This window comes from Melanerpes formicivorus, unplaced genomic scaffold (genome assembly GCF_026170545.1).
Source record: "Melanerpes formicivorus ecotype bairdi unplaced genomic scaffold, bMelFor1.0.p_v2 SCAF_32, whole genome shotgun sequence".
NCBI classification, from domain to species: domain Eukaryota; kingdom Metazoa; phylum Chordata; class Aves; order Piciformes; family Picidae; genus Melanerpes; species Melanerpes formicivorus.
Genome location: NW_027142384.1, coordinates 1,463,451 through 1,487,487, shown reverse-complemented (window position 1 = coordinate 1,487,487; position 24,037 = coordinate 1,463,451). Strand labels below are relative to the sequence as shown.

Here is a 24,037-nt window from a genome sequence, read left to right as displayed (position 1 = left end):
TCAAGAGAAACCAGAAAAGTAGCAGAATTTAAGATTTCTCACCTAAAACCCAAGGGACAAAGATACGTGCTAAGAAGCTCGTATAATGAAACAAGAGTTAATTACTTTAAAACAAATTTATATAAAAATCAAATTTGGGAGCAAACTATATTAATGCATTGTTAACAAATGCCAATTGCTAGTTTCAGTCAATATTTCACTGCAAAATACATCTCCTAAAAGCCAGATGAGTCAGTTGAATTTTGTCTTTTCACACACACTTATGACTCTGGATAACTGAAGTTGATGTTCACCTTTTCAAAGTAAATGCAGTCCTGTGTTATCACCAAGACAGGGGTAGGAAATGGAACCATCTAAGTATTACTTGTACAAAGCATACTGCAGTTACACAAAGCTGAAATTTAAACACGTGGCACACGGAGCAACTCTACTGGGAAGCTACTTAAATGAGCACCATATTCCACATTCATGGTAGCAGCCCTACTTCACACCAATACCCACAGCACAAGCTAATGCACTTGAGACGTTATGGCCATTAATAATGTAAAAGTAATGCAACTCCAATTCTTCTTACCCCTAACAAAGCCAAACTGGTCAAGACCAAATGCTGAACCAGTATGCAGCCAAAAGCATCACTGTATTCAATGTTTAATTCAAAGTGATCTTAGCTGATGCTTATGGTTGCTATTTGATTACATTCATAAGCATGCTGTATCAGGGGTCCAAGAATGAAGTTAAAATACATTAACAAAAACCCCCACAGGTATACAGGGGCCGCAGAGCTATACAAATGAAGTTATTGGTGTTTTTCATTGTAGAATATGATGCTTAAAACTAAGCCCACCACAAAAATGGGGACCAGCAAGTATGTGACACTGCTTGAAAATCCAATTCAACAGGAGGAAAGGGGTAGCAGAAATTTAGTGAAATTATTCTTGGAACTCTGTTTACCTAAGGCTAAGATAGTAAAACCCCAGTATCCGCATTAGTATATTCAGCTTTTGAGTTAATAAGGCAGCCCTATACAAAGAGCAGTGCAGTACCCTTAGGCGGCGGCTCATGGGAACAGAAGACGAAAGGGAGAAAGCGTCTAGCTTTCTTTACTTTATGCTGACATTGATTGACTCCTTTACAAAGAGGCAAGAAAAGGAAAGAGAAAAACAGAAACAAATTATTTGGAAATAAAAGAAAAGAGACTGGAGAGAACATCTACAATGAATGAACATAAAAGTAAAGGTTTACGTTACAATTCTCTATATGCAAATGAACATATGAATGTTGTGGAAACTCTAAAGCATATTTAGTCTTTTCCTTCAAATTCCCTTCTACAAAGTTATTCTTATTTCAGTTTCTAAAAGTGAAAGGTCAGCTTTTGCCAACTATAGACACACTATCCCTTGACAACACAAAGAACATTGTCTATTACAGAGGTGTAACCTGCTTTTGAGAGCTCCCTAAATTCTACTAGACTGTGCTAGAGCTGGATTCTGATTTAAGTGGCAGTCCTGGAATTAATCATGGACATACTGACTTTCCAGATCCTTGAAAGAGCTTGCTTAACAGAAAACAAGTATTTCACATAGTAGGGTACATAGAACACGGGAAAACACAGTTTCTCTCTCCACTGAAATCAAATATTGACATATTTTATGACCCAAAATCTACCACTGGAGTTTTATCCCCAGTGAATACTGCTCTTGCCAAATGGCATTCTACCTCTTCAAGGAACTCTGAGTGAATGACCCATGGCACTGTCCCTCAGTGTCCCCTTTCCTAGTATTTATCAGAAGTAGATTTTTGAGGGGGAGAAAATACAACGAACCTACAACCAATTTCACAAGGTGAGAGAGGAAGACTTGATACACTACACACCTGAGGGATAGCTGCTCCTTTTCTTTCTCTTATCTGTTTGCTCCTCTCTGCTTCCTACTTTCCTCTCTCTCCTCTATCTCAGGAAATGTGAGAGGCAGTTTAAAAAACAAACCAATCAAGTGAAAACATGCATCTTGTTTCTGGTAGTCCTTCACAGTCCAAACTCAAGAGTGAGTTAGTCCAGACACCCTGAGTTACACAAGCTAGAGGTACAGGTGCTAGCAGAGAAGCCCACTACCACAGAATCGCAGCATGCCAACAGTGGTAGGTGGAATGAAGGAAGGGTGAAGGAGAATTATCTTTTAATAAAAGTATCTTCACATTTTGCATAGATTATGGAAACAGGAGGACCATCTAAAGCAGCTATACTTACAGAAACACCATCTTACACATAGGTGTGAAGTTTTCAGTAGCCAGAGTTTGAGAAAGAATGTGCAGAATTTTTGTAAGGGTGTATTAAGTGTGTTCAATTGCTGCCCAATCTAGAGGCTGCATGTGGAGCTTCATGCATGCAAATCTAATGGTTATGCACTGTTGTGTACAACTCATTCTTTGCTACAACGCAAATTTCAGTCCAAACAAGTGGGTGATTTATCACTATATCCTAAACAACCAAAAAGTACCTTTACAAAAACTGCTGGGGTGATTAAATAGAATTCATTCATCAATTGTGGAAATGTGCATGCCATTGAAAATGACAGGACATTAATCAGATTCAACGCTAAAAACTAAAAGAAGTGCAAAGAGAAGGCAAAATGACCAAGTTGGTGTAGCAGTACTTAGGTATTCCACATTCACTGCAATCTCAGGGACTTACCTTCCTAACACCACATAGCATGCTTTTCAGTGCTATCTCTCTGACACAAACCTGAGGTGACATTCATATAAAGCTTTAGAAGTATTATGAAAGAAAAGAAAAAAATACTCCAGCTATTTTAAGTAACTATTTAAGGTACTAAAAGTGGAATAAAGGAATCCAATACTGAAACAGAAGAACAGGTATAGAGTCACTGGAAGCAATGGAAGAGATGTTTCAACTCTTGACCTGTCTGCTCAGGCTACAAAGCTAATTTAAGCTCAAAGTGCTGTTCCCTCCCCTACCGTGACACACAGGTAGCAGAAGCTGTCTGAAGCTTGGCTAGACCATTTAATGACAAAGGTGGATTTGATTCATCATGAACATGTCCTGATGCTCTATAATACACACCTCCAACTCATTTTCTGCATTTCAGACTTGGCCTTTATGATTTGTTGCCTAAAGTTTGTTCAACTATTCTGTCAGACTAAATGGAAGACTAGCAGTCTCGTCTTAAACTTACCGCATCTTAAAGTCTTGCTACAAAATAGCTAAATAGTTGATTCCAAATTTGAAAAACAACAGAAGAGAAAAATACTGAAAGGAAAAGACATTCCAACTCTTTCTCAGGAGCTTAATGAGCTCAGAGAATACCTGCTTCAAATGAATACCGCTTACAAAGACTTCCACCACTCCACATAAGCTTCTAGGTGAGATACCACTGGTCTGTATTAAAATGCCCACAAAGCTCAGAAATGCTGCTGAGGACTTCAGTAGACTTCTTTTTTTAATTTAGTTCTCCTCAAAACTAAATGCTCACTAAAATTGTTGTGTATAAAAAGGAGAAACAGCTTGCTATGCAACAGATTATGTTAGAAAGGAAGCAACAACGTTAGACCACACTTACTGCTGGAGCTCATCGTTAGGGCTGTATGAATAGAGAGGCTGAAACTGGTAATGTCCTATTCTAATTTAGCTGTATATTCCTCAACCATTTTGAGAAAAAAATCCTGACAAAAACATCTGTATAAAGAATAAATCTGTACTTCAAAAGCTTGAAAAACAAATAAAGAGCACTATCAAGCTGTTTATACATAAATAGCAAAACACCAAAACTAATTCTGCAAGGTACATTTATTTAGTCATACTGCAGTGCCATTTGTAGCAATAGGAAGTGTCTGCCCAAACCAAATGAATGGCTCACAAAGGAAGAATGTAGGTGAGAATGTCTTTAAACAACAGCATAGGCTGAAGAAATCAAGACAGTGACTTCCTAGGCACTGACATGGAGGAAACATGTTTAAACAGTCTCCAGAGTTAATTCTGGTCTTTTTGTACATGAAAAGCAGCATTTTAGTCCATCTAAAATACAAAAGGAGAACAGCAGTCTATTCAGCTGTGATGAGAATCTGAAATAGTAAGGATAGTTTAAACTCCATTCTCTTATTAATCAGCAGAATAGCTGGGTGACTTAAAAGCATGTTAACTCCCTTTGTGAACTTAAAGACTAAGAACTTGCTCAAGGTTTGAAAATTCATCCACACCAAACCTTAGGCTTGAATGCTTCCCAGTCCTCTAAGCATATATCAGAGCTACAGCTGTACAGGGGCTTTTAATTCCTCTACTCACGTATGTAATTACATATATATGATTACTATGTCATTTATGCTAAGACTTCATGTTTTGTTGGTTTTAGTTTGTCTTTTCAGCAGTGAGACAGAGTACAACATAACTGAGATAGAAGACACAGTCATAAGCCCTCAAGATACACTTTTCAACACTTTTGGAGTGATTTGATAAAACAAACATGAAAAAACCACAACTTTACACTCTTGAGCAAAGAACACCTTTATCCCCTACCAAAATGCAAACATAAGTAGGAAATATGAGTCCTACACAAGAAACTCTTTCAGAGTTGAGCACAGGGAAGACCTTCATTTTGAGCACAGGATCATGAAACAGAGCACGCACTGTGCTTTGCCAGAAGAAATGGGTCAATAAAATCTTACTTTGCCTTTCCACCCTAGCTCAGAGATACATTTAGGGCCTTTTGTATGTTTGCAACTCCTTCATTAAGAACGTATTTTAATTGTTGTAATGCTGCAATCAGGTCAGCATATTTAGTACTTTTTTTTCTTTCCAGTTTGGGCATTTTGGTATTTGGCTCCTGCTCTATTTGACCTACTGAAACTTTCATAGCCTTCAATTATTAAAATAAAAATATTAATTAAAATAATCAAAATAATAATTAAAATTTGCCCCCCTGCATGCAAAAATGTCACTTAATTCATGACTATCTCATTCAAAAGATACTTTTTTTTCATTCAAATTAAATGGTATGATTAAATTGACAGCTATGTCAAATTCAGGATCTGCTCTCGTCAGTAGCACCTTAAAAAAGGAACTCTGATGCTACTTCATTGCCACGATCAGGAGTTAACAACAGAAAGTGACTGAAGTGTAATAATACCTATGAATCTGTGCTTCTAAGGCAGAACCTAGGAACTTGCCATGACTTATCTCTTTCAGGATACTAAAATCTTTCAGTTCCTGTAAGAAATCTCCCTCCAAGAGACCAAAGTTCTCCTTTGCAGGGCATGTTAGTGGATGTATCTAAACCAGGGCATTCAGAGCCACATCTGTAAGGAGACAGATTTTCTTTTTGCCTCTATAGAGAGGCAATGAACACGGAATTATTTGAGACATCCTATTACCACACACTTACAACTACATGCCTTTTGATGTTGAAATGCTACTTTTGAGCTAGTCATTCCTAGCTCTGGCAGCTGTTAACAAGATGAGGAACAAATTTATCTCTAAGATACCAAGATACCCATTACCCTATTAAAGGCACGTGTCCTTGGGTTTACTACTCAGATGACTTAAACAGTCTGTCTTAACATTTGAAACAGTGACCATGTTTTTAAGCACCTTTCAATCTCCTTCACCAAACAAGCACATACTAAAGCTGCAAAACCAGAATGTGCTTGGATACCAGCAGGCCCTACAAACCCCCTTCAGGCATATGTCTTGAGCTGGCTCCTATAGAACAGCTCATCTTCTTCCCTCCTGTCCTCTTTGCAGGTATAGCTCCCTCCCTCCAAGCATGTTACTTTATTCAGTAGTACGTGAATGTCAAGAGTCATGGCTTAGAATCATGGAACAATTTAAGTTGGAAATGACCCTTAAGATCTTTGAGTCCAACTGTAAACCTTACACTGCCAAGCCTTGTTCAATACTCAAAAGAAGTAGGCCTGAAATGTCCTGTTCTGTGGCGCTGCATGTAAAGTAATGTTTGAACCACAGAATTCTCTAGTGCAAAGGAGGTACAGTGTAATCACTGTGCCAAGGGATGTGAAAGTGGATTTATTCCTCCTGGTCATGTTTATACAAGTGAGGATAGGGCAAAATAAACCAAAGACGCCTGTGTCAGAAAAAAAAAATATGTAAAAAGAAACAAAACTCCTCTGGCTTTATTGATTACATTTAATGAAGAACTCTCTATAATATATTGACTGGGTAAATGATTATTTTTTGGAAATATGGGTATCAGGAAATGTATCACCTTACTAAGGCTAATGTTTGCTATTGCAAAACAAATCCCTGGCCAAAATAAGCTCCTGTAGAATACAGTAGAGCATTTTATGAAGGTGACTCCAAGCAAAACAGCAGGAAATCTACTCAGTAAAATTAGAGTCAACTGGTATGCTGCTTCTTATAAAGTTGATATAATATTTCCACAGAGCAAACAGTTCAGTCTTACTGCTTCCTGAGCGTATCCTCTTGGCCAAGTACAAAAAAAATATTTTTTAACCTAAAGAAAGGAATAGAGGAAGAAGGAGATAAAAGCTGGAACTCTGTATTAGCTATAACACTCATTGCTTCTGGTGCATCACAGTAATATCAGATGTACACCAATCTAAAATCCCACTAATTTAATTGTTCTTATTTTTATTTATTATCCTACAGACACAAAAATGTAAAATTTGAGGGGCAATATTGTTACTATGCTTTACAAAATGGGGGAAATCTGCATGGCATCTTACTGCACACAAGGAAAGACAATGCCCTCCATTGCACGGACCTTAAAATTTAGAGACTCAAAGCAGACAAATAATACTAGAGGAAACAGAGGTGTGTGGTGAAACATGGCTCAGTGACACACAGCCCTGAGAGAACACTTCTTGGCTCTCAGGTCCAGCAACCTGCTGCTTTGGATTCCTGAAACCAACTTTACCTTTCACTAGTTTGAAAAGGCCTTTAATTAGAGGGAAAAAATATTTAGAAGTATTTTAAATGTTTCTAACTTTGCATGCTGTGGAATACTGAATCACTTGGAAAGAACAAATTTTCTTTTCATTAGACCAGATACATCTCAAGGGCATTAATAATTATTTCAAAAAGACAGACAAAGTGCCTTTCACTAACAGACAAATTGTCAAACCTACAAAACTTCAAACATAGGAACTTTTAGACCACTAAGTAATGTTCCACACTGGATTTTGGCTGTTGGTGGCTTCCCCAGGATTGTTCTGGGGATCATACTGTGAAGCCTTCCTTTAGAACTATGGGGTGTTAATACTCTTATTTTCCTGATGAGTATGTGTCTCAGATTTTTGCTATTTGGCTTTAGCATTAGGAGAGGTCTAAACAAGAGGGAAACACTGAAAACAAATGAAAACAGAGTTAATCTATGTTCTAAACTATCAAAGGCATGAAGGATGCCACAACTGTCAATAAGTTATAAAAGCTTGTCTTATTTGAAGCTCCTAGCTCCCAATCATTTGAATGTCACAAGAGAAGAGCACTTGCTCTGCAAACCAAAACAGCATCACCCACAGCTGGCTTTGTGCTGGATGCTGTCGGCTGTCAACCTCTTCTGACCTGTAACTCTTTGGGTTAACTGAACATTACAAACATCTGTTGCTTCCCTTCTTCCACACTGATGGATCAGTTGCACGCTGACAACAGAAGTGACACTTGTTCACATCTACATGAAGTAATACTTCATGTAGAACAAGCCGATTCCTTTGGGGACTCAGATTCTTATAGAGAGTACCTCCCAAGGAAAAACCCTTATTGTGCAACTTCATCTCAACAATCTGTCAGTAGTTCAAATTCAATATACTGACATCCATACCATGCTTGATGCATTTCAAATAATTTGGGGAGAAAATAAATCCCAACTCAAAAAAGTGTCTGTGTTCTATGTACCCATATTCAAAGAAGAACAAACCCTTGAGACTGTGTAATGCATAGAATGGTTTGAATCATTCCACTACTATGTCATTGTTTCCAGTGGTTTGCAACACAGTACAAAAAAAGCATCAAGTACATTAATTTATTTGTGGAAAGATACGAAACCTTACTATAACACAAGAAAAATACTTAACTGGTTTTGATTTTGATATTGGAAAGAAACGAGAAGAACATTTTCTGGTTTAATGTTATTTTGCTTATGGCATCAGGAGCCAGCTTTGCTCCTTCCAGCTTTCTTGATATTCACTTGAACAACCAGCTCATCTCCAGCCCTGCTACATCTGTTTCCTCCATGGTCCTACAGCAAAGCTCGCATCATTACTCTTTATGAGATTACCCAAATGCCAGTTGTGTGGCACAACACCTAACTTCCCTGCATTAGTATCAAAACACTACTTCAAAGGAGAAGCAGCAAGTTTATGCTCTGAGACACAAAAGTGTTTCAGATATCAAGCAAAAGACACTTAGATTTGGAAAGAGTGACAGATCATGAAGTAAACATTTTTAACTGCTTTAATAGCAAATCTATGAGCATTCTTAGAAAAATGGAAGTGGAAGAAGTTGAAGGTGACAGAGGAGTATGGCTTTTTTTGTCCTAAGGATTAGCTTTTTCTGCATGAAGGGAGTGATTAAAAAGCACAGCACTAATCACTTCAGAAATGTCAACTTTTCCCAACAGCTAAAATGAGCCACACAGCTAAAATTTGAGAGGGAACATACTGATCATGCATCTACCTTATCTACCACGCCTGCTTGATAGGTACTGAAGGAAGAAAGGCTGCTGTTATTTGAGAAGTAACAGTAACTGATGAAACTGTTACACCTCTGCAGCTTGATCCAGGTTTTAATTCCAGATCCTCTTATCTCTTTTCTAGCACAAGGTCTGTTTATTTGGGCTTCCTATGCCAAAGGGTAAATCTCAAACATCTTAAAAAAAAAAAAAAAAGTCAAGGGTGGGGAACGGAATCTGAACAGAAGAAATGATATCAAACATCTACATATCTTCCCTCCTCCTTGTATGAAATACGCCAGTTTTTTTGAATGTGTGCCACTGAGCACTCAGATAAATGTTGAAGTGGAGTTGTAGCCTCCCTGTAAGACAGGAGTGGACACATTCATTGCACTAGCTCGTGAAGTTCATGGCCAAATGCTAGAAGTCTATGGGAATATATCACATGAATACACTACTACATTAAAAATCTTCTTAATGAGCATCATGTATAAGGACTTGGAAATGTATTTTCTGCTATGACACTGAATCAGTCACTCAAAAGGATTTAAGATTCTGTAAAAATCTTCTCTCAAGTACAAAAACTTTAAAAACCTTACAGTAACAAACAGATATCTTAGATGCCTATAAGATATAGAAACAACATCTATTACCTTATGTGCTCATCCTTCAATTAACTTGTCATGTTCAATAGCAGAAATTAAGTGCTTTGATCTAAAGAGCAGCTACCAAAAAACAGCTATTAAGTTTCTTCTTTCTGAAAAGCGACTATTAATATTTAATTGCCTATTTTCACTCTTGAATGCTGCTCCTTCATAATTAACACAAGCAGGTAATTTAAGTTCTAGCCCATGACAGTCTACTTCATTACAAAGCTAAGCGAAAATATTGACAAGCAGCCTTGCTTTGAAGTATTCTGGCCCTGCATTACACACAGATATGGCTGTTCTCACAAGCCACGCTAGGCAGAACTGCTGCAACAAGTTTCTTTAGAAACTGCACTACAAAGGCAGCAGAGCTACAGTCTTGGGAAAGTCAACAGCCATGCAGCAAGAAGTGAGCTAACTGTGAGTGAAAAATCTGTCTAAATACCTACTAGCTTTATAAACAAACTTGCCCCCCCCCCCCCCCCCTTTTTTTTATTTTATTAACAAGTCTTACCTGACACAGAGACTGTGTGTGACCTTACTCCTTGCTTCTCATTGTTGGCCAGCCTGTAAAAGAGAGGTTGGAATCGCTGAATGCTGTACATTCTTCACGGTCACATACACTGGGAATTCATCCTAACAGGGCACCTACTGTAATTAGCAGGGCCAATCCATTTCCCACAGTGACAGATTTTGAGGGGGAGAGAAGTCAGAAAGGAATCTACCATTTCAAACCCATCTGGGGGTGTAAGAGTGGAAAGAATGTGTTAGCATTTTAACTAGCATATTGATTCACAATGACAGAGCAAATTTAAAAGAAGAAAACCAAAGCCTAAGTTTTAAAAACTCATCAGATCAATCCATCCATGTCTAAACTTTGTTCATGTGCATAATTTGAAGGTACTTCTACTTTCTGTATTCTTTTTGAAAGTATGAACTGAGGTTTTATCTGTAAGATGCTTCTGTACAGCAATTTAAAATTCATTCACATGACAAGTAAATGAAGAAACAATCGAATTTAAATGTAGTTAGCTATAAATATTCATTAGTAACAGAAATTCCAAGGAATTCTGGTAAAAATTCTTTTCTTGCATAGACATAAACATACATTTCATGGTAAGACAGCAAGAGTACTGCACTTCATGATTTCAGAAATCTGGAACTTCATCTGGCAAAGGCACAACTTCCCAGAAGCAAGACAGTGCTGTCTGGTAGTTTTATATATTTGACAGAAGCCCATTTCACTGCTGCTAGCCTAAGACTGTATGTGGAGCCTTTGTTTAAACCCACTGAAGTGCACAAATTCAGTTTCTGTAAGCTGTCCCAAAACATGGGAAGAAACTTTTCCTTCAAACCTTATTTTATCCTGGAACGCTGACAAACAAAAGAAAGGAAAAACGTATGTAATTTGAAAGCTGACTTTGTGTTTCTTGGTTGTACGTATTGCAGTGAAACAACATTTTCCTCTTCTATATGAGTGCACGCTCAGGTTACCAATTTCACTGTTTCTGGCCTCAATTTTAATGTCTTTTTTCTCTCTGAATTTTAACTCCTCTTTCTGCATCATGAGAAAGCTACCTGGCTAGTGAGGGCTGCAGCAGGACCTGTGGAGGAAAAGCAACCACTAGTACCTAAGTAGCTTGTTTCTTGCAGATTCACGATTAAATTATGTTTCATACTCCACGCAGTAGCTGGAAAAGTAAGAATCATTCTGGACTCCCTCCAGGAATCAAAGAAGAAACTGACTGAGGTGGTTGGGTCAAAGTAGGCACTGTCCTTGTGTTCCAAACTGAAGAAATGAGACACCATAAACTAAAATTCACTTGTCTTTCAACAGTTATCTGCTGCTACTGGATCCTGGTGACACTGCCCCATGAGGTTCACAAGGAAAATATTATGATGAGACAAAGCTTTAAACCAGGTCCAAATGTGGCTGTAGAAAAAGCAATCAGACTGAAGGAAAACAATAAAAAATAAGTCCCAGTTCAAGGACTAAAGTTTAAGAGGTCACAATAATAAACTGTGCATGGAAAGGAGAGACAACCGTCACAACTTGACAGGCAGGGTGAGGACCTAATCCGCTTACACCAGGAGTGCACAGAACCAGCAAGAAGAATGAATAGGCTTGTCTACCACTGAATTACGGAGTACCAACATCAACAGGCCAAGAAGTATTCTTAGTCCACACAGAGATAAATTAGAAATCGTTTCTTATTTACTCAATAGCTTGAGAAAGAAAAATGCAGAGGCTTCTTAGTATACTTTATGTAGGAATTATTAGATGCAGATAGCGCATCTCAGCATACCTTGGGTACAGTAGGACCATAAAACTGAAAAAAAAAAAGCAACTCTACTTGCCTGACATGGATAAGCATTTCCTTCAAATCCATAATTACATTACTACATTTATAATAAAATAGATTGGCAAGTATTTGCTACGTAAATGGTGGTGTTTATTACACTGAACACAGACAGTCCAACTCAGATGGGCCCCATTAAAGAAATTTTATTAACAAAAGGTGACATGAAAGGAGAAAAAACATATATCTATTTTCTATAGTTACACAAGCAAAAAAGGAGAGAAATAGGAAAAACAAGAGCACAGAGTGACTTGCAGATTGAAGCCACAATTCAGAAACTGTTTAGCATCACTTCTATAATTAAATGTATGCATGGACTCAAAGTAAATAGCCTGAATCTCAGTCAAGTCCTTTCCAAAACATCCTCTTTTTGTTACTGTCAAATATGATCGATGCATTATGCACTTTTTTCCTCAGATTTGATTTCTGGTATCTTCACAGTTTAATACTACTGTCAGTCATTTATGCCCCATGGTCTCAAGTCACCCCCTGCTATTTGTCCCAGAATCCAAAAGCAACCAAAAAAAAAAAATATTAAGCACATGTAACAAATTGCAAAGCATGAGAACTATTTTTCAGAACACTTGCTTATGAATAAGGTAAGAAAGCATAAAACTTACTTTGGTATTGACGGTAAAGCTCTTTCACCTTCTGTGTAAACAAGAAGAAAACAGGATTATGTATTTTTCAGGTTTCTAAATCACCTCTCTCAACATGCAATATATACATGCCTGAAACAATAAACATTGCAATCTCTCAGGGAAGCTTATGTTGAATCAAAAGCAGCTTATCAACACAACTCCTTCTAACCAACAATACAGACCTTTTGGCAAACTCTTATCTGGGAGAACAACGTATACAGAATATCAAAGTCCTTCTTTATTCTTTAACAAATAACTCCGATAAATCACCTGCAGAAGGTATGACACTATCTCATCTCTCTGCAAGAAATGCTTTGCTTTTATCTCCCTAGTTGTGCTAAGTGCTAACATACAAAGAAAATAACTGCAGCAAACTTGGACTGCCAAGTAAGACAACTGAAATAAATCATTAAAGCATGTAACTTATCAAACTGATGTTAATATCTCATTCAGATTATGTGCTAGTAATGCTTAGTAGCTAGAGAGGAAGCTAGTTTTTTTGTAAGCAGTTTCCAAATCTTTCTTTGGTAATGGAACTACATGTGTAAGCTTGGATGTACATATTCAAGACATTTTTCCCCATTGGATTTGATGAGATACTTGGTACCCATGTTGGGAAAGATGATGTGGGAGTTACTACTTCTTTACTAAAACAGCCATGATTTACAGTAGATTAAAGTATACAGGAAAGAAAAAAAGGTGAGCAATTAAAACAGGTTCCACTATCTTAATCACTGTAGCACTGATAAAACTGATGGGAGAGAACAAGGAATAGCCAAGTTTTAGAAGATGGTTACATAGTTTACACAAAATGATGCAAATCCAAGTTTGGTTTTAACCCACGTCAAAATTTCTGACATTTCCAGACAGCATAGAAGTTAACTACAGTCTCACTTTTGCATATTATGGGATGAGTGGAGAAATGCCTGATACACCCCTAAGCCACACTCAATATGGCAAACTTCAGTATTCTGTTGCAACTGTTTTGCTATCTAAAGGTAGAACACCACCATCTGGCGTACCAGCCTAAAAGTATTTTGATCTGTCTTGATAGGGGCTGTTGAAAAGGAAGATGCAGGAAAGAAGGGAAACAAAAAGCTGTGTTTTGGAAGATGACCTAGAGTAGCCACTACAGAGACTAGAGCAAGCACCTGAAACTTCAGGGTAAAGGAAGGACAGCAAGATTCTCAGGCAGATGAAGTGGGAGATACAGGTATCGCGATACATTACAGTAAATTACCTGTTTTGAGAAAGGAAATGAAATGTAAAGATCCTTAGCGAGGAAGTGTGAAGTGACAAGTATGAGATCAAAGGCACGAAGGCGATGACAAGACAATAAAAGATTGTGGGGTAGGTACCTAAAAGAAGAGACCATAATTGGCACTAGATGATTCACACTGGATTGAACTAGGTAAAAAAGACATCAAGCTTAGGTAAACAGGTGCAAGAGTCCTCCATGCTATTAAAACTCTGTTCTTCAGATGGAATTTCAATTTCCTCTACTGTTTTATTTGTGTATGGAGCACAGTAGTATATATCTGGGGACTTTGGAAGTATCACCGAATGACTTCCTAACACTTGCAGGGCCACAGTGCTTCTTATGTTCAAAGTACTGGTCTCAGCTACAGATCAGGTTGTTTCTCTTTCCTGCAAATGTAGACACCAACCTCCTGAGAAAGTGAGAAATATCACAGGTGGCAACTGCCAGAGTATGCTGAAGCCAGCTACGACCCATGAGAAAGGATCCAAGAGAGATGAAGATAGAATCTTTCTAACTTTTCAGTGGACTATTAAATTGCCTCAACAAGGAGAATCCTGTTCTGTTCTTTCAAGTCTTCACTTAATGAACAGCTTCATATCAGTGCAAAATATAAAGCAAGAACCATAAGGAAACATCTCTTTCATATGAAAATCCTGATTCCATATTAATGGTAAGTCCATTATACGCATTTTGTGAGGTAAGGAGAATGTGAATAGTCGTGGCATTACGTAGTTAAGGAGCATTAGTATGATGTAGCTAATGAGTGTGACAGAGGTGAAAGTAATTGAAAATGTCCAGAAAACTGCAAGAGGAAATAATGGGAATGGACAGAGAAAAGCAGAGACTCCAAATAAAGTTAAATGGATTTTGTTTTCAGATTGGGTTGGAAAACTAGACAGCATGAATAGGTGCAACATAACTAACGCCCCATTATTATATATGGTCATCTTCCTTTTGACTCATCTTTGCCAAACTCCGTATGACATGAGTTATTTTGCTCTCATTAGTAGCAGAGCAACACACTGTCATGTGCTGAACAGAACTGAGTTGATGGGAGAGAGATGGACAATGCATGCTCAGCCCTGAGGACAAGGAAGAGCACACAATGCTGTTCTTAAGCCACAATCTGATGCATGCATGGACGTGCATGCTACGTAGACAACATTCCCCTTTTGGTTGGTGGAGATGCATGTCAAGCAAAGGGCCAGATAAGACAGGGGAAACCAGAACAATAAATATGTATTAAAAAAAGTAGCCAGAAAGAAAACCCTACTATTAAGTGGTATTAGAGATGTTTTCTCCTTTCAGTGGAGAAAACTCAGGAAAGATCCATCTTCATGGAACTACTGTGGAAATGGCCTATCAGAGCTGAACTTCCAGACGCCTACATGCTATCTGGATACAAACTGCTCACTTCAGGCAGTGTTTCCCAAGTTGGTGCTCATCTGATCACAGCTTATATCCAAGTAAAATACAAAACATTCATTAGCACCCCTGTAGGTCTGAAGTCAAAATTCGTTACTAACACCACCACAGTAAAAGCATATGTTGCTTCTCACAAATTGAAACCAACAGCATTTTGCCCAACTCTGTATTCAGTTTTTAAAATGGGATATGAATGACTGGACTGTGCACACGCCTCCTCTGTGAGAGCCAAGGGCTGCCCCAGGATTCTGTCCCAGCAGGCTCTGCTGTCCCCACTACAGGACACAGCTGAACCCCTCAGCCGAGCTGGGGACGCTGGGGGAAAACAGGTCTCAGAAAGGGCCAAAGGCAGCACAGGCAAAGGAGAAGGAAGCCAAGGAGGGAGCAGCAGCACAAGGTCCCAGACCTTGAGACCAGAGCAGGAGGAGGGCAGGAGGTGCTGCAGCCCTGGAGAGACCCAGTTGGAGCAGAAACCCATGCTGCAGCAGCAGGACATTTCCTGCAGGAGCTGCAGCCCTGGAATGTCCAGGTGGGAGCAGATTGTCCCTGAAGTGCTGCAGCCAGGGAGACATGTAAAGAAGGAGCAGTATCCCAGATGGGCTGTGATGGACTGACCACAACCCCCATCCCCATCTCTGTGTCCTTTGCAGGGGCTTTATCAAAGAAAAATCAGTGAGCTACCAAAGTAGTCAAATCAATAAAAGTATCATAAAGACTTAGAATACATACTGCTACTCATTAAAATGACAATGGTGCTCCTAGTTAACATGTGTGAAAAACAAACAAAAAAAACCAACACTGATTTGGAGGGCTTCATGGATTATTTAATTTTTAGTATTTTTAAAGTAAAAATTCTGAGTTTTCAATTAGCTGTAATCCTTTTAGATTCAAACAGAGTATTGCAATGTAAAGGTGAGCTGTGGTGTAAAGAAATGGTGATTAGGCAACTATTTCAGTTGCTTAGATGCTTTTTCTGTCCAGAGTGTTTTATTTTTTCTTACAAATATTGACAACTTTGCCTTACCTACAAGGCTTGTCTGCAATCATTAACAGCTACAAAATTTAAGCTACCTAACTTAAGAGTACAGGAAAGCTATGTAGTGCACAGTTCAATCAGTGAACAGCCACTTACTACCAGTTTGTCAGTTGCTTTATATGTACTTTTGCCTACAAGAGTTAAACACGATAATGGAAACAAAATTTGAAGTCTCTACACAGGTCTCAGGGGGCCTGTATATCAAAATATTTATGAAAAATCAAACAAACTGAATGGAAATATGCCAAATACTGTCCAGGTCTTAAACATTACCAACTGCTCTCACCAAATTAAGGGAAGCTGGATCATTAATGGATAGCAAGACAGACAATATCTCAAAACCATGGGTTCATTTAGTAATCAAGAAGGCTAATTTATGAGGAGACTTGCAATAAACATGTAAATTTACAACAAAGGGGACGGGAAAGCTCAAAGAGGAGAAAACACATCTGCTGGATTGAGAATTGCTACACAATTTGTTTCTGATGTGCCTTATATAATCAAAGCTCACTGCAGGAGCAATCTGGGAATACAGATCATGGTGGGGTCAGCTCTCCTACAAAATGTTTAATTATTATGTTGAGTACTGTTGTGAACTTCAAAAAAAGCAAAGCTCAGACAAAAGAACCCCACCGCTGTTTTTTTAACCGGAGGGTTTCTCTTCATGTTTGCATAAAGAGCAGAGTTCCCCAAGTGGCATATAACCTTCCCGCAACTCAATCACTGCTCATGTGCTCTATGTTCACATACATCAATAATAATATAACACAAATAAACACACTCCATTAAATGCATTGATTTAGTTTGCATTCATGCCTAGCAGCAAACAAACCACAGTGCAAGGCAGTTATGCAACACAAAAATCAGAGACCTTGCACTTCACAGAGCTTAGCAAGTCTACAAGACGGAACATCTGAACGCTAAAGTCAGATCAGAGGATGACAAGAATTAGAAACTTTATAGAATAAACTTCTATAAAAGAAAAAGTGCAAATAGAATGGGCCATTTTTTATTGCCACCTACAGAGGCAGTTAGTCAGGATCCAATAGCCCTGCTTATCTGAGATGGCAGGTGATGTATGCATCATGAAATAAGTACAGAAGAGATATAGTAGATGCTGTAGAGATTTTGACTGGGAGCTGCTCCCTCGACTGGGCAAGAACAGCAGAGGAGGATTTGGCTGAGAAACAGAAACATATGACTGAAGCACAAACACTGCACTGAAAGCTTGCACATGGGATGGACTTGATGATCACGTCCTTGACTGCTTTCAGTTGCTGGTGTGAATGGGAAAATTTGAAGCCATCATGCACTGATATTTTGTAGGCTTAAGAGCATTTACACACAGGCAAGAAAAGCAAAGCTATTCTAATAGCAGATGAACAAGTCAATAATGGCACTGGTAATGCAGACTGACTGGACCAAATTTCTGAATACCACCAGTGCAGAAGTGGGAAGAATTTGACACACTCTGTATGTGTGCATCTAAAGGAAAAAGCAGAAGACAGTCAGAGCTATCCACTAACTTAGCATGACTGAGAGGTGGGGAGGGGTGATGTGTTGAGATATGGAAAAGTTTTCAAAGCTCAACTTTGGCTACTATAGTTCAGGCTGAAGAGCAGCCAATCCACTGGCAATTTAGCAGGAAAGTTTTAGGAGTAAATAATGACTGTAGCAACATCCAAACCATGATTCTTCATAAGACAAAGGGCACCAAAGACGATCACTTGCAGGTCCAGACTAGTCTTGGTTTGTGATGCCTGTTTTACTTCTAGGGAAAAAAAGCTAGCTGTACGACTTCTGCTAGCTTATCATTTTGGTGTAAATGGTTCATCACCACTGAGCTGCACACTGGGTTGGCTAGAAGAGCTGAGTTTGTGTTGAGAGAAGACTTGTCTTTGTAAGGAGATACGATTCAATGGCCACAAATTCTAACAAAGCTGTTTCTGTCAGAGCTAAAGGTCAGACGCACACATGACAACCAAACATGCGAATGTAAGAACAATAAGAACAATTACTAAGTGCAGTCAAAACATCCAACACTCTGCAATCACTTTATTGCTGCACAGGGAGGATGGACCTGTGCAAAGACCTGAACTCTGTTAATAACATTACTCCATTAGAGTAACTACAGACCAGGAGAAATCAGTAGCACAAAGAATTAAAACCACAGACACAAAGGAACTCAGCATCAGACTGGAGATCTTTTGGGACACTGTACACTTTCTTGGATTACAGATAGGAAGGCAACTCATCATTTTAGAAACCAATAAATTCAGATGAATTTCCACAAGTAAAGATTAGTACAGAAGAACAGAAATGCCCATTAAGCAGCTTTGCTGGAATGTTTTTCAATAATAAAACCTGGCTAAAATAAGAAACAAATTTAATGAAATATACAATTCTCTCCTGAAAGCTCAGTGTGCCTGCCTCCTTGTCTCACTGCTTGCAGGGTCTGGGCTGCTACAAAACCAGCTGACCAACACTACAAAATGCACCTCTGCTTCATGAGAAAAGCTATTAAGACTTCTCTCAAAGTTCCTGTGGTTTTGAAGAGAGACAATTTTGAGCATCTAGAAAACAGAAATTAAAAAAAATAAAAAATATCACTTATCCAAATAAATTCTGACCAACCTCTTTGAATTTCCACTTGCATGTATTAGGGAATCTCATTTCAAGATTATACATCCTTTTTAGAAGTGCCTTTAATTACAACTTACCACTAATAGTTATGTTTAGAGTAATATAAAGCAGTGATTAATGAAACCCAGTCTAAATTATAAGCCATTAATAATTTCTAATGCAGCTCCATTGAAGACAAGAGCCTCCAAATGAGGGTTTTACTGCTACCTTGTGTCTTCTGTTCAAGTGCAAAGGAAGCTACCCATAGATTTGGATATACCAACTACCCAAATGAAACGTCTCCTTACCTTTCTGTGGCCTGATAATAAAAGATTGCGTAGCTCCATTCACCAGCCGGCAATATCCATCTATCAAGTCAGCCATGTTCTCTGCAATGGTTAAGGATGGTGCTGTCACTGTCAGAGGCTAAAGGAGGAAAAAAAACCAAGGCACCAACAAAGAGGAATTATTCTAGTTGCAAACACTGAGTAGAACAGCTGTGTCATTGCATCAGAACTCTACACGCACTCGCAACCAGTAAACATGAAAATGTGGGTGAGCAAAGAGCTACCAGATTCTTGCTTTACCTTCTAGGTAGCAACTCTAAAACACACGGTTTAGAAAACAGCTCATAGAAAGCACAGAAAGCAAAGCTCATGTAAGATTTATCTAGGCTCATTAAGTAGTTTGCTAGCTAAACTTCCAGTTGACACTGTCCATCACAGCTGCTATGACTTTTATGGCTCTAATTAGGACAACTCTGAAGAAGCTCCTTTTCTTTAAAAGCTCTTATAGATGGTATCTTTTTCCAACCATTTGTGTTAATTCACACTTTACCCTAAAAAGTAACCTTTCCAATTAAGAAAAGGAAGATAAAAATATTTTTCAAAAGATGGTCAGTGAAAAATATGAGAGATGTAAAGACAAGCTATTAATTTTAATACTGCCAACATTTATCACCCTCTGCAGAGATTTGTCCTTCTCTACTCCAGTGATTGTTTTCCAGTGCACTGGACCAAATAAAAGCTCTGATTTCACTTCCAGCTCTGCTCTCACGCAATATGAGGGAACAAATTTCCCCTTTTCACAAAATTGAAATTGTTCAGCTTCCTCTTTACAATGTAGCATCATATACATATGCAAGCTGCTATTCATAGTATCATAGTATCATTCAGGGTTGGAAGGGACCACAAGGATCATCTAGTTCCAACCCCCCTGCCATGGGCAGGGACACCCCACACTAGATCAGGCTGGACAGAGCCTCATCCAGCCTGCTCTTAAACACCTCCAGGGATGGGCCCTCGACCACCTCCCTGGACAACACATTCCAGGGCTTCACCACTCTCATGGTGAAGAACCTCCTCACATCCAGCCTGAATCTCCCCACCTCCAGCTTCATCCCATTCCCCCTAGTCCTATCACTACCTGAGATCCTGAGAAGTCCTTCCCCAGCCTTCCTGTAGGCCCCCTTCAGATACTGGAAGGCCACAATTAGGTCACCTGGGAGCCTTCTCTTCTGCAGACTGAACAGCCCCAACTCCTTCAGTCTGTCCTCATAGGAGAGGGGCTCCAGCCCTCTGATCATCCTCGTGGCCCTTCTCTGGACACGTTCCAGCACCTCCACATCCCTCTTGTAATAGGGGCTCCAGAACTGGACACAGTACTCCAGGTGGAGTACTTAAATTGCATTTGGAGTACTTAAATTGCATTTAAGGGCTGGTGTTTTAAAATTAAGCTGCTTTTAAAACATCAAAGTCTATAAGCACCAAATGCAAAAGAAAGAAAAAATATAATGAGCACTAAATCTATTTAAAAACCAGAAGTACCTGACTAGTACATAACGACAATAGCTCACACTCAACTTCCCTTTCCCCTTAACGAACAAGAAAATCAAACACTTGCAGAATGCCTGGAATGCAGAATGTTAGAATGAAAAGCATTGTCTGTAACTACAGGAGGAGCAAGAGTGTTTAACAGTAACCGAATTCTTCATGCACACACACAAAGGGGCAGTCCCCAGCTTAAGCACACACATACAGAAATGAGCACACGTTTAGTACATTGCAATTACACTGGCAGCAGAAAAATCCAGAATGAAGTAACAGACCAGACAAAAGCAAAATACTGAAGACAGTGTCAGTAACAGTAAACTGATCTCCACCCCTTCCCAGGAAAACCAAAGCTAGTAAGTTTATCACAACTCCCAGTATCATACCTCAGGAGCACCTGCTATCTTGAGTTGCAACATCCCTTTTCTGTCCTTGTCTTCACTGTTTGAATACTGAATAGTTTGCACTTGATTAAAATCTGCTAGATGAGTTGGCTGCAGAACAGCAGTGGAAAAAGAGGGGAAAACATCAAAATTACAGAAAAATAATTTGCCTTTATCCCTGATGTTGCAAAAGTACATGCAGACTTCAATCTCCACATTGCACCTGTAGAAATCTGTTTCTTCAGTTTCATTAGGCTTCCACAACAACAGACTGCACTTGCAAAATGAGACCAAGCATCAAGTTTGCCTACAGAGGTCACTGTCGAGTAACTGCAGGCACACACTGAAGCACATAGAGGAAACGACCTCTTGGGAGATAGATCAAGATAGAAAACTCAACAACTTAACCTCGTGGAACCTACTCTCATAGCACACTTAATGTACGTCCAGACTGCTGTAAAAGGTTAATTCTTGGCTGGCAACATATTCCAAATTCCCCAAACTTTTCACTACCACTGAATTTATTTCAACAGAAGTTCACAGGGGCTCATTCTAAGTCATGACTGCAAAGGCCCCAAGCATTTTGCTGGAAGAACGTGCCTGAACAGAAATCCTTTGCACCAAGGACAGGTACAGGTAAGAATCAACATCAGCAAATGAACAGGCTATTATGGATATGAAGTAAGGCAAATAAGCCAGAAACTACTGCACAAATGCCTAACGTTGATTGCACCAGCTCTTCATTTCCACAGTCCTCCGAAGAAAGGGGGGAATAGTTTATAATCATTTGCACATTTTATTGTTAAAAAGTCACCACTAGTGCTTCAAATTCTGCAAGTGACAACTTAATAATTGAGTGCAAAAGCCAACAAATTCAATGCTAGTCTCTCTACTTAACCCAACTGCATTTTCTCTGATCCCAAATAACAGGTTAACATCTGAATAGCAGTTGTATATGCTGAATTCTCCAGCTCTACTGGGTTTAACTCAAAAGACAGGACTTGTCATTCCCCTTTGTCTGAAGTTCAACTTACAACAGGTCATTGTTGCTAAGACAGTAACTGAGAGAAGAAAACAGAAGTAGACTTACATTTGCACCCTTGTCTGTAAGGTAACTGATTCCTTCTTCTGGGCCAATTGCCAGTTCCACTGAAATAATCCAGCTTGACTTCAGAATCAAAGAAGAAAGACAGGGCAAATTTTCAATAGTAAGACAAGACCTTGCCACGGAACACTAGCTTCTACTGTTGTAATTACAGGGTTTAGTAATTCATCTCTAGAAGCTTTTAAACTCTTCAAACAATTAAAAAATATATTAATATCAAGTCTCCTCAAGAACTCCTTGTGATAGATTCATGGGGTTTCATGCTACTCAAAATGCACTTCCATGTATTTTATCTTAGGTCAACATGAGCACTATGTATTTCCTCTTCTCGTGGACATTGAGGTTCCCATTCTAATTTCTACTTCAACTTCCATTTTCACAAGGTTTGCAGACTTAACATTCTTAAAATTTGTTTCAAATTGGCAGATTTAAAAAAGATTTAGAGCAAAATCTGCAAGCAGAAGCAGCTGATAAAAAGCTCATTTCCACATGAAACCAACTTAAAAAACCCCAACTGATTTTCACAAACATCACCAATAAAAATATTTACTAATGTGCAATTCTTACCCAACTAGTGAATGGTGCATTCTTAACAGTCAACTGAGAAACTTCTAAATAAAATCAGTCATTGTATTTTGTTATTAATGAAATCTAAGGACTCATCTCCACATCAAAACAGGAGATAAACAAGCAATAATTGCAGCACAAATCAAACCCACTAGGCATATATTCTGGTGACTGTCACATTCCCCTACTTACACCAAGAGCACACTTGAAGCATTCTTTGTCAAATCTGTACACTGGAGAGAGGATCTCAAAGAATTTCAAAATACTTTCTTCTCTATTGAGGTTGGCAAACTGTCGAAATGTTTGCTGGATTAATTTCCGTAGCGTTTTGGCCTGCGTATTAAAATGTTTAGAGAGCGATTATTCCAAGAGCTTCAGTCACACACTACCACTTACAGTTTCTTTACCAAGGAGATGCAGAGAACTCTCAAGCAGAAAGCTTCAACATGTAAGGAACTGCCCTCTAATTTCTGCTTAGAAACATAACTGCTTCTGCTAAGCATTACAGAGGGGATACCTCCCTCATAATAGTTTCAAGGAATTATAGTATGAAGCAACATGCTAACCTTTGCAGGAACTATTTGCCCTAGATTCCTCCTTTCTCCCAACTTCTTAACTGTGCACCAATACAAACCCACAGCAAAAACTGCATAACATCTGTTACTAAACACTGGAATCCATCTAGACAAAAGTGCTGTGCCTCCTCCTCATCTATCCTAAGAATCACAGAGTCACTTAACGTGGAAAAACCTAAAAGTGCAGGTATGGTCTGTAAGTAGTGTAGGGCCAGGTGACCCACTGGTTACATCACATAGTGCTAAAGTGCTAAACTCTCAAACACACCCATTCTTGTTCCCTTCACCAAAACCTGACCCCTGCCTGTAGTGACTGAATGGGTTTAGAAACACCTTCATAATATCACTTTCTGATACATACTGCACTCAGATCTCCCTCAGACTGGATCTTGCTGTTATCCTCCTTTTTAGAGAAAGAACCAGCATTGAGGGGACTAGAGACCTTACCCCTAACTCAACACTTGGCAAACACCAGGAGCATGACACTACAAAAATTAAACAAATCTGCTAGCTCAAGTTGCCCCAAGTACTTCAGCCACTCAGTCGGTGGAAGATATTTATTCTGCCCATGGTTTGTTCTGGACAATTGCAGCAGTTTTGACTTCTATGCATAATGGCATACGATGATCTTGAGGTCTCTTCCAACCTTAGTGATACTGATACTTATTTGGCCCTCTTAAGTCTACCAAATGATTTACTCTTTACTTAAACTTTGTGATCATTAGCAAAGCGCAAACATAAACACATTCAGTTAGAAAACAAACAAACACAACCAACACTTCTTCCACAACAGAAGAGAACCATTCATAAGAATTATCTGCAAATGACAGTTCCAACTGAAATGCACTGAAAATTTGCTCTTAAAATATTTCCTAAGAGCAAGTTTTTTTTCTCTTGTTTTGCTCAAGGCATGCTCTAGAGCAACGGCG

General features: G+C 38.8%; 1 protein-coding gene across 10 annotated transcripts in view; it reads right to left on the bottom strand.

The window, feature by feature from the left end:
* Positions 1–24,037, bottom strand: part of PTK2 (protein tyrosine kinase 2) — a 197,642-nt gene that overhangs the window by 50,381 nt on the left and 123,224 nt on the right. For 5 of the 10 annotated variants that reach the window (XM_068155459.1, XM_068155461.1, XM_068155460.1 and 2 more), the window contains 7 exons: positions 22,726–22,866; positions 21,952–22,029; positions 20,865–20,972; positions 18,958–19,075; positions 12,285–12,315; positions 9,819–9,871; positions 1,044–1,127 (listed from right to left, as the gene is read on the bottom strand). In XM_068155459.1, coding sequence (XP_068011560.1) covers positions 1,044–1,127; positions 9,819–9,871; positions 12,285–12,315; positions 18,958–19,075; positions 20,865–20,972; positions 21,952–22,029; positions 22,726–22,866 — 613 coding nt within the window. The remainder of the gene's footprint in view (positions 1–1,043; positions 1,128–9,818; positions 9,872–12,284; positions 12,316–18,957; positions 19,076–20,864; positions 20,973–21,951; positions 22,030–22,725; positions 22,867–24,037) is intronic. The other 5 variants (XM_068155455.1, XM_068155457.1, XM_068155456.1 and 2 more) reach the window with 1 other exon arrangement.